General features: G+C 37.1%; 1 protein-coding gene across 1 annotated transcript; it reads left to right on the top strand.

The window, feature by feature from the left end:
* Positions 1 to 5,843: 5,843 nt before the first annotated feature.
* LOC121726150 (bilin-binding protein-like) lies at positions 5,844 to 7,486 on the top strand. Its single transcript, XM_042113381.1, has 4 exons — positions 5,844 to 5,975; positions 6,719 to 6,932; positions 7,017 to 7,124; positions 7,302 to 7,486. Exons 1-4 carry the CDS (start codon positions 5,877 to 5,879, stop codon positions 7,484 to 7,486), a joined length of 606 nt encoding a protein of 201 aa, XP_041969315.1. The 5' UTR covers positions 5,844 to 5,876.
* Positions 7,487 to 11,425: the final 3,939 nt, after the last annotated feature.

Here is an 11,425-nt window from a genome sequence, read left to right as displayed (position 1 = left end):
TATTGCTTAATAAACTTGTTTTCTTTAATTTTTTGTTTCTTTTTCTACGTCAGATGAAAAAATATTGCTCAAAATATAATTATTACAAATAGCAACTTTGCTAGATTTCAGGTACGAATTAAATTTCTAAAATGTACTTGTACCTACCACTGAAAATGATTTCGCTGTTTTAACCATAAAGTTATACTTAAGTAATACTAGGTATACTTTATGGTTTTAACTATTATTGACGTATATCCACTATTCAAATCCTTATTTACTTAATTACGAGTTATCAGTAACGAATTTTCAGGTTTAACCGGAAATTGCACGTCTTACAAAATTTTAGGAAAGTTACAATAAATGGCTTAGTATTCCGACAAACTATTTCCAAGGCACTGTATTTGCAAAGGAATCCAAAGACTGACCCTGAACGTTTTACATATTTTACAAATACTTGTGCTCTACTTACTTTACTTAAATATCATTAATGTACAATTAAATGCGTTCATAAGAACCAAAAATGCATATAAAAGTATCATAGGATGTGCACGGCTACTGAGAAAGTGTAAGGATGTTTGTCTCTCTGTTGTTGTCCGCTGCGTTGCTGACGTTGGCCCGGGCCCAGGACTGCCTCCCGGTGGAACACGTCATCAATTTCGACTTGGAAAGAGTAAGGACTATTTTTTTGACAATATTATCACCGACGACGAGTAGCTTCTACATCCGCTTCACCTAGCCCAGTTTCTGCAAAAAAAAAACCGGCCAAGTGCGAGTTGGACTCGCCCATGAAGGGTTCCGCAGCAGCAATAAGGTTTATTTCTATGAAATTTAAAGGTTTATTTTTATATTTCAGTTGATTTAATGAAAGTTAAATTAAGGTTTACTATTTATGACGTACGAATTGCTAGATCTCGTTCAAACCAATTTTCGTTGGTAGTTTTTATAGTAACGTACATCATATATTTTTTTAGAATTATCATGTTTAGAAGTTAGAGGGAGGGGGACACACATTTTACCACTTTGAAAGAGTATCTCTCGCAAACTATTCAGGTTAGAAAAAAATGATATTAGTAACCTCAATATGATTTACCCCATCCATAGATACCACATACGCATAGGTTAGACGAAAAAAAATTTTTTTGTTTCAGTTATACCTACCTATGGGGACCCCTAAAATTTTTGATAATTTTTCCATTTTTGCATCAAAATCTTAATGCGGTTCACAGACTACATCTACTTACCAAGTTTCAATAGTATAATATAGCTCTTATAGTTTCGGAGAAAAATGGCTGTGACATACGGACGGACAGACAGACAGACAGACAGACAGACATGGCGAATCTACAGTGTGTAACAAAAATAAGTGAAAATACTTTAGGGTGTGTACGTGTTCCTTGTAGAGAGTTCACTGCGAAAGTAGCAGCGATGTAAGACGAAAAAAATTTTTCACTTTTGTATGGGCAAGGGCCCGATCGTCACGAGTTTCCCCATACAAAAGTGAAAAAAATTTTTGGTCTTTCAGCGCTGCTACTTTCACAGTGAACTCTCTACAAGAAACACGTACACACCCTTAAGTATTTTCACTTATTTTTGTTACACACTGTAGATTCGCCATGTCTGTCTGTCTGTCTGTCTGTCCGTCCGTATGTCACAGCCATTTTTCTCCGAAACTATAAGAGCTATATTATACTATTGAAACTTGGTAAGTAGATGTAGTCTGTGAACCGCATTAAGATTTTGATGCAAAAATGGAAAAATTATCAAAAATTTTAGGGGTCCCCATAGGTATAACTGAAACAAAAAAAATTTTTTTCGTCTAACCTATGCGTATGTGGTATCTATGGATGGGGTAAATCATATTGAGGTTACTAATATCATTTTTTTCTAACCTGAATAGTTTGCGAGAGATATTATCACTTATTTTTGTTACAACCTGTATAAGGGTTCCGTTTTTTGCCATTTGGCTACGGAACCCTAAAAATGCACATAAAAAGGCGAAAATTGAGTTTTTTTATGGGAAATTATTTATTTAATTTTTTGGGGTTCCGTAGTCAACAAGGAACCCTTATAGTTTCAGTCTGTCCGTCAGTCTGACCGTATGTCCGTCTGTCTGTCTGTCTGTCCGCGGTTTTGCTCAGAGACTATAGGACCTACAAAGCTGTAATTTGGCACATATTAACTACCAGCTAAACGGCTGCTTCTGATTAGTGCCATACTGTTACAAATCGTTCGAATTATGAATGAAATCTTAGGATTTTAAAAAAAATATTGTTCGCATTCACGACCTCCCACAGGTATGGTATTATCAGACTTCTATTTATGATCATACAGGGAACTGTTAAAAAAAGTTTCAGGGTGGTACAAATAAAAAAAAATCTCCTTCGCAGTTTAAGGCGGCCATTGGGAACTGTCGGAAACGTGGCAACTCGCGTCCCGCAAGCATTATATCGACCGATGAATTTCATTGGTCGATATCACGGTCGGTGAAATATTACTCTTTAAGTCGTTCGCAACTAAAGAATAAATATTAGTATGGAATTAAGGATACATTTACGCACTTATATCAGACGAGCTTTAGCCCGCGGCTTCGCTCGCGTTAAGAAGTATTATTATATACAAACTTTCATCCCCTATTTTAACCCCTTGGAGGTAGAATTTATCAAAATCCCTTCTTAGTGGATGCATACGTCATAACATCTACCTGCATGCCAAATTTCAGCCTGATCCGTCCAGTGGTTTAGGCTGTGCGTTGATAGATCACTATGTCAATCAGTCAGTTACCTTTGAATTTTATATATTACGAGCTTTTGCCCGCGGCTTCGCTCGCGTTAAGAAGTATTATTATATACAAACTTTCATCCCCTATTTTAACCCCTTGGAGGTAGAATTTATCAAAATCCCTTCTTAGCGGATGCATACGTCATAACATCTACCTGCATGCCAAATTTCAGCCCCATCCGTCCAGTGGTTTAGGCTGTGCGTTGATAGATCACTATGTCAATCAGTCAGCCACCTTTGAATTTTATATATATATATAGATGTGACGCTGGATGCCCTGTGTGGGTCCAATAAAGTTCTGAACACTCTCAGACAGCTACCTTTATTAAAATCAGTCATCAGCCATCATTAGCTCTGCGGAGCTCAAATGGTCGCTTTGAAGAATCATGATATGAATCATAATAAGATTCATTTTTCTAAAATCTCAAAATGCAACTCAGCTTGCAATTCATTTCTGTATTTTTGTACTGATTTGACATTTGTCAGTTTGACAGTTTTGACAATTCATTTACTGAATTGGTTGAGAGGAATTGCTAAATGTGACCATTTTAGCCCGGTAGTATACTTACATAATATTGCCATTGCATTACAGAATCATAATTTTTCTCTTTATCAAAACAAATTTAGAAGAATGAGGCGCTTACGATATCATCTTTAATCTTTAAATAGTATAAAACAAAGTCGCTTTCCGCTGTCTGTATGTATGTGTGTATGTATGCTTAGATCTTTAAAACTACTCAACGGATTTTGATGCGGTTTTTTTTAATAGATTGAGTGTTTCAAGAGGAAGGTTTATATGTATAACATATGCATAATATGGTAGAGAAACACTGATAATTTTAGAGGTTTCTAATGTTATGTCGTAAATAAATTCATTTTTTTGCGTTTATATTGCAAACGCTGGCTAAACCCTACGAGATAGATCAAAATAATGTACTACAGTATTGTACACCTTAATAAGGTAAACAAAAAAGTCCGCGATGGTATATGTCTATTTCTTAGGGATAACTCACAATAGCCATTTTTGTTCTTTACTTTTTACGAAAAATAATGGCTTATTTACGAAGCGATTTTAACAATTTACAACATTAACCCTTATCCAAATAAACATGTTTGGAAGCTAAGACATTAAATGTAGATTATAATTGTCTTTTACACTATACAATTTCGATCAATACTTTAGAAGTTTTCAAACGTATAAACTTACGCGGAATCAAAAAATATGTCGCGCGGCGGCGGCCGAGGGACATAGCGGTTACGGCGGAACCGGCCGGGGGCTCTCATAAGCTTCGGGCTTATGTTATTGTAGTAGATAGTGTATTTCGTCATTGTGTGGTTGTGCAGACGGTAACGCAGAGGAGCAACCACAGCGCTTTCTTTCAGATATTCATTGTTTCTGGTTCTTTGGTTTCTGAATTGTCGATAAAAATATATTTGACTTGGTTAGAAAAACGGACTTTTGTTTTTGCTTTTCCCAATTTGGTATTATATTCACAAAAGTGGTGATTTGATGAAGGATCCATAAGTAATCGAGGGAACTCCTCAAAACTTATAGGGAAACATGTGGTGACTTCGGTTTCGTGAGAAGTATTCTAAGCATATGCTACCAACAAGTAAGATTTTGCACCGAGATATACCTGGTATACCGTGGTTCGGAAGGTGCTGAGAGAACTCCTGATTCTTTATAGATACAAGTTTGGGAGTTTCGGCGTTGTTTTAAGAACAGGAACCATATGCTACTATGCAAATTACATTCATCATCATCATCATCATCACTACCATATTATACCATTTCATAGTCTTTTAGATCGAGACTCGAGATTGTCAAGCGATAATTAAAAAAAAATCTTTATTTTATTTCTAAAAATAGTTTGACGACCTCTGTGGCTCAGTGGTGAGCGCGTTGGTAGCTCAAGCCGGAGGTTGCGGGTTCAAATCCCGCCGACGGAACAAAAAGTTTTCAAAGTTCCTGGGTCATGGATGTGTATTAAATATGTGTATCATATAATAAAAATCTTAAATATATGTATAGTATAAAAGTATTAAATATATTTCCGTTGTCTGGTATCTGTAACACAAGTCCATCAGGTACTTACCACGGGGCCAGACTGACGTGGTGTGAAGCGTCCATAGATAAAAAAAATCTATACCTACCTAATATAATAACATTGAAGAGTATGTTTGCTTGAACGCGTCAATCTCAGGAACCTGACTGGATAAGTTTTTAAACCAGACCTGTAGGTCTGATTTAAAAACTTATCTCAGTGTTAGATTGATCATTTATCGAGTAAGACTATAGGCTATATTATATAATATATTATCACGCTAAGACTAATACGACCGAAGAAACTCAGGAAAATGCGGGAAAAACGGGGAAAATATTTTTTATGGGAAAATGTAAGGTTTCTGTAAAATTCCTAATTTACGCGGGCGAAGCCGCGCGGGACATCTAGTCAATAATAAAACTTCGCTGTAAAAATATTCTAAATAATATTTAATACGATTAGGTAGACGTATGAGGAGACGGAAAAACTGTTAATAACTATGAAATAACTAGTAAATTATTTAAATTAAATCCAAGTACATAATTTCCATTGTTAATTATTATTTTCCAATGGTTGTATTATTAATTTTATTTGTGATAATTGACAATATTTTATTTAAGTCCTTTATTTTGTAAAAGATGTTAAACTAATTTTTAAGTTGTAAACATATTTATTATTGTAGTAATATATTTTTAGAAAATTAATAATTATTAATATGATTTAAATAGGGTAGCTTACAGTTCGTTTGTAATTATAGAGTCTTGGAAAACTGAAGAGCACTGTGGTCTGAAATACAGATTTATCTAGTTCGGACACAGAAGAATTACATTAAGACGTGTACATTATATATCAAAATTATATTTTGTCAATTTTATACCTGTAAGTTATTTTATGAGCAATGTACTGTAATTAATTTTGATGATAAATAAATTATTATTATTATTATTATTAGGTATTTACAGTACACCAAAAATGGCAAATATGCAATTAATTTAATTCAATAACCTAGAATTAAGTATAAAGGCAGTCGTAACTTGTCCACCGGCACAAATCAAGTGTGGGACTGTCAGGATGTTTATCTCTCTGTTGTTCACCGCTGCCCTGCTGGTCCTTGCTCGGGCCCAGGACTGCCCACAAGTAGACCTCGTCACAAACTTCGACCTGGCTTCGGTGAGGATGTTTCTCATAAAGACCATTAAGGACTAGCTAACAAGCCTTTCGTGCTAGCTGCAAACCTTGTAGGCGCGTGGCAATTTAAATTACCAGGAAGCTTAGTCACCCTTGGTGGTAACGCCTCCGTGGTCCAGTGGTTTAGAGCATGGCTCTCGACTCGGAGGTCGTTGGTTCCATTCTCACGTTAAAAAACATGTTATTTCCAAGTTTGGTTAGGACAATGCAGGCTAATCACCTGATTGTATGACAAGTTAGATGATACATGCGTCGGATGGGCATGTAAAAAGTCGGGACTCGGGGCGGATCGGGGCTCAGCGTAGCGCAAAATGCGCTATAGCACACTAGTGCCGGGCCGGGCCGCATGGCATTGACGGATTTTGAGTACCTACTTTGGATAGCTCCAGTGTGATCACTCTTAAATCACTCGTGACTCGATATATCAAAAACGTTGCTATATTCTACTAAAATCTACTTGACCGTGTTTTAGCTTCTACCGAAACCGCCTCCATACAAATTGTATGGAGGCGGATTTTTGCGATGCGCCCCGGCACGCTGAGCCCCGGCACGGCCTGTCTCAATGTGTTCACTGCTCACTCCTTTAGGCATTATTACTCCTGCGTAGCTGGCCTGGTTTCAATGATACCGGCCACCGTCACCGAAACCGGTGTGGGAGTTATCCCTCTTGGTGGTATAAGATCATTTATGCTAAAAATAAAAGGTTTACTTATTTCTAATTCCAGTACGCCCAAGGCACTTGGTATGAAATAGCGAGGTACACCAATGATCTCGAGAAGTATGGCAACTGCGTAGCCACCAACTACACCAAGAGGGGTGATAACGACTACGTGATCGAGGTGAGCGAGGTGCAGAACGGCAAGCGCATCGTGTACGACGGTCTGCTGGACCTGTCCACTGACGACCATCTCAAGGGCATCGTCAACTATGTGTTTTTGGGTATGGTCCTTTGACCTTTACTAAAACTTCAAAATATTGATTGTCTTTTTGGATCAAACTAACGTGAACTTCTTTTTGGCCCAGACGGTAAATCCAACTACAAGATGGCCATATCGTTCCTGGCGGTGGACTACAACAGCTACGCCATCAAGTATTCCTGCATGACCGATCCCAAGGGCAAAGGCAAGATTGGTAAGTTTTGTTAGCCAATATTTCTCTTATTATCAATTTCGGACTTCCTTTTCCCTTACCTATTCCTAGTTTAATTTAGACCTAAAGGGCCTTTTTTCTTTAGGTAGACGAATCATAATCATTTTCAACCTAATTTCAATCATCAACCTAATTTAACCTGTAATTTCTTTATCGCAGAGCTGGCGTGGATCTTCTCCCGCACCAAGCTGCTGACGGACAGCGCCGAGGCCGCCATCGACAGCTACCTCTCCTCGTCGAAGCTCCTCGACAAGACCAAGTTCTTCTACGACGCCTTCAGCGACGACTCCTGCAAATTCACCGACAGCAGCGTCGACAGGACTCTGCCCAAGAGAATGACATAATTCTACTTTGGAGATTCAAACTGGCGTGGAATAAAGGAACTATGTGTGTACAAAGATTTAATAAATATTATTTAGCGCATCAATAAAAGGGGAATTTGAATTAATCTCACAACAGCCAATCGTATATCGTAAGTAAATTAACCCCAATTCCGCTCTGTAGAGCCAAGATATCCAATAATTAATTTGGAATACATAAATAGGATTTTGCTAATCTTACCGAGGTTTTGTAAGCCAATGATATTCTATGTTACTAAGAAACACATTGTTGTAAGCAATGTTGAAATATTGTTGAAATAATATCTTTTACTTAGCATGGGATTAGTAACTTCGATAGCGCGATGCAGGATTGTTAGGCGAATTGTGGGTACCGCCACAAAATCTATCCCAGAAGGAAATATAGTAAAAATGAGAAAATTTGGTGAAAATTTAGTTTAACAGGAATTCGATTCCTGGAAATTCTGATTATAAGTACCTACCTTAAGATATGGCTGATTACTGGCGCAATATAAGGTAAAATAAATGAGTTAAGACGCTGACAACTGCCAATGACCTTGAGGATTCGCATTTCTAAGCCACGCCCCCTAATTGTCCGATAAGACAGCGCCAGCTTTGCTAGCGGCTAAACCGGGAACTTCTAAAAGATAGGTTTGATTAATATTGAGCTGTCGCATAGAGATTTCAATAGATGGCGCGTAATAAATAAATACTACGAGTATGTACTATACTTCCGTGAGCGAACTATAAGAGTGCGGAAGATTAGTGCAGAATGCAGATAGAACGGAGCACAGCGGAGAGGTAATATTAACGCACTTGAAAATAAACTTTATAATCATTAAACTAAAGTGCATAAATGCTTGAACCTTACAAAAAATGCACGTTTGTCCTCGAGGATACGCGGGAATCTTTAAAAGTTTGAAGTCGATATTATACTGATTCGTTATGTCTATTGTGGTAGTAATGTAAGCCATACACGTTACGCAGGTAGACCGGAATGTGTGAGGGAATATACCTGTGCAGTTTTTTGGACCTGCGCAGGCGACCAGGTCCCACACACATACCGGTATACATGTGCAGGCATACCTGCGTGCTGTACAGGTGGATCTCTCCCGTCCCCGGTAGACGTGTAAGGCTTACTTATGGTAAATAAAACACAGTTATTCTTTTATAAAATACCTATTATATTATAAAATAATGACAAAACCCAACTGCGTAAAAACATTCAATTTTTTTCATAAACATTTTTTCTGTTACATTACAATTTACATTAAAATTACAATTACATAAGTACAGCAAGAAATAAAACAAAATTCAGGAATCGTTTTTTACTGTCCCGGCAAACGTTGCTTTGCCATAATATTATATTTACGATAATATTATTATTTTATCCCATTTAAAATCGTTGCAGAAAGGTCACTCGCGGCGCGGGGGAATGAAAGGGGGTGACGCCGGGATGAGGCGCGCGCGCGGGCCTATAGCCTATAGCCTTTTTTCAAATCGGACCAGTAGTTCCTGAGATTAGCGCGTTCAAACAAACAAACAAACTCTTCCCAATTATAATATTAGTATTGATATAAACTAATTAATATTTTTGCTAGGTAATCTGCGCGGAACTAGTTGGCCGCGCCGCCGGTATGCTCACATACCGGCGGCGCGGCCAACTAGTTCCGCGCGGACTATAGCAAACTCGCTGTCGCTCGCTAGGTCGACCGGTGCAGTGGGCGGCGGGCGCTAGCTGCGACTCCAAACGAAACAACGCGACGATCGCTCGACGGTACTTCATACCACCCAATGCAATAAAAACGTTACAAAAATCACTACTCTACTATATAAATACGACTCGAAACTAGTTATTCGGTTACTGTATGTAGCTAGTTATTGTAACTATTATAGTGACGTGAAATAACGCTCACCCCTACTCCGCAGTGAAGCCGCACCCTATTAGGGCCGGGACACAAAAACACGGTCCGGCGCCGTAGGACGTCGCGTCGTCGTGCCGTGATTTTGTGTCCCGGCCCTTACGGAGCATGTCCTTGAATAGAGCTGAAAGAATCGCGCAATCGCATCGCGCTCAAATAGTAATAAACTTATTATATCTATATTTACCTAGCCTATCGTAATTGTAAAAATATACTTGCCTTTTTAAAATACTACCCGTCGCTATATTGCGATCGGCATTTGCTACATTTTCCACTGTGTTATTATCTAATTCCATCGTTTTCGGTCGACTGGAAAAAAATTAAATCATAATAATATCATAAAAAGGCTAAAATAGCTTGTAATAGATAAACTGGATCATAAAAAATACAATGAATGAGCCATGCTTTGGCACGAATGGGCCGACTCGACCAGAGAAATACCACGGACTCACAGGAAAACCGGCGTGAAACAGCCCTTGCGCTGTGTTTCGTAGTCGTGAAGGACGTTTGGTTACAACTTATAATAAGTAGATAAATAAACTTATATTACCTTTCCAACATACTACCTGCCGCTGGATCTGAATTGGAATTTGGTGATTCATTTGGGTTATCAATAATTGCACTATCCATGGTTTTCCGCCGCCTGAAATAAAAATTTAAATAATAAAGGCCTAAATAAAACTTCAGATTCAAAGCAAAATGAACTTATAGTACCTAATTATAGTACTTGTACTATTATTTATTCTGTGCTAATAGTGATAAAAAAAACCATAAAAAGTATTACGAAAATTCTCTGAAACTCGATCCATAGACCGATTGAATATTGATTTATCAGAACGATCCCCGACGCGCGACGCTAAAACTTATTTAGGCTAACGAAATAATCAACTTTATGAGTGGTGATTTTTTAACTTTTTGAACATTTATTTTGGAGTGCAAAACTCCAACATAAATGTTCAGATACAAAGCAAAATTATTATCAGTGATAAAATAAAACATAAAAAACTGTATTACGATTTACGAAAATCCTCTAAGATTCGAACCATAGGCCGATTGGAAATTGATATAATGTTATCACAACGATTGTGATAACATTATTATGTCAATTTCCAAGGTCTATGGTTCGAATCTTAGAGGATTTTCGTAAATCGTAATCAATCGTAATACAGTTTTTTTATGTTTTATTTGACACAACGATCCTGGCTATCCTAAAACACATTGAGAGTGACGAAATATTTTGATTCGGGGTCGTAATTGTTCGTTTTTTTTTTAATAAAGACGTACGCAACTAGAAAGTAGATAAAATTGAACTTACTTTTACTTCCATCATGTATTTGTGGCTTTCACGAAGCTGTCGCTTTTTTGCTGGACGTCTTTTCTTTTTCTTGTCACCCATTTTTACAGACGCGCAATATAATTTCTCATATAATTTCAAATATTTATAGAAAAATATTTACAGAATAAACTTAATATACTATAAAACAATGAGAAATACCTATATACAAATTTTAAGAACTAAACGCTTCAATTACACTAAAATCACAATATCGGCAGAGCGAAATCCGTCACACGTCCACATAGCACCGCGCCTCAGCGAACACTGTCGGTTTTCATGCGCGAGAGAGAGATGTGAAATGTTCACTCAGAAGCGTGGATATATTTTTCGTTTGTTAGAGGAAAAATAAATATTGTGGGAAATCTAGATGTCAGAGCCGAAAATTAAATCGGGCAATCTTTGGATTTTTGTAAAAGGTATCAAATAAACAAATTTTTAAAGCATATTTATTTATATTTATAAATTCTTTATTTGCATTATAAACAATATAAAATAACAAAAAAACAACATTAGGCAAGGAACATAGCAAATAGGCGGCCTTACCGCTTTCAGCGGTTTCTTCCAGGCAACCAAAATATGGTGGCAGAAAATAATGTTAAAGTGCTAAACTTAAACAAAGAAAAAAAATATCCTCATATATTTATAAAATATATATAGTAATATATTTATATATTTTATTATATTATG

Source organism: Aricia agestis, chromosome 4 (genome assembly GCF_905147365.1).
Source record: "Aricia agestis chromosome 4, ilAriAges1.1, whole genome shotgun sequence".
Taxonomy (NCBI): domain Eukaryota; kingdom Metazoa; phylum Arthropoda; class Insecta; order Lepidoptera; family Lycaenidae; genus Aricia; species Aricia agestis.
Note: the sequence above shows the minus strand (reverse complement) of the source record. Positions and strands in the feature narration are given on the sequence as shown.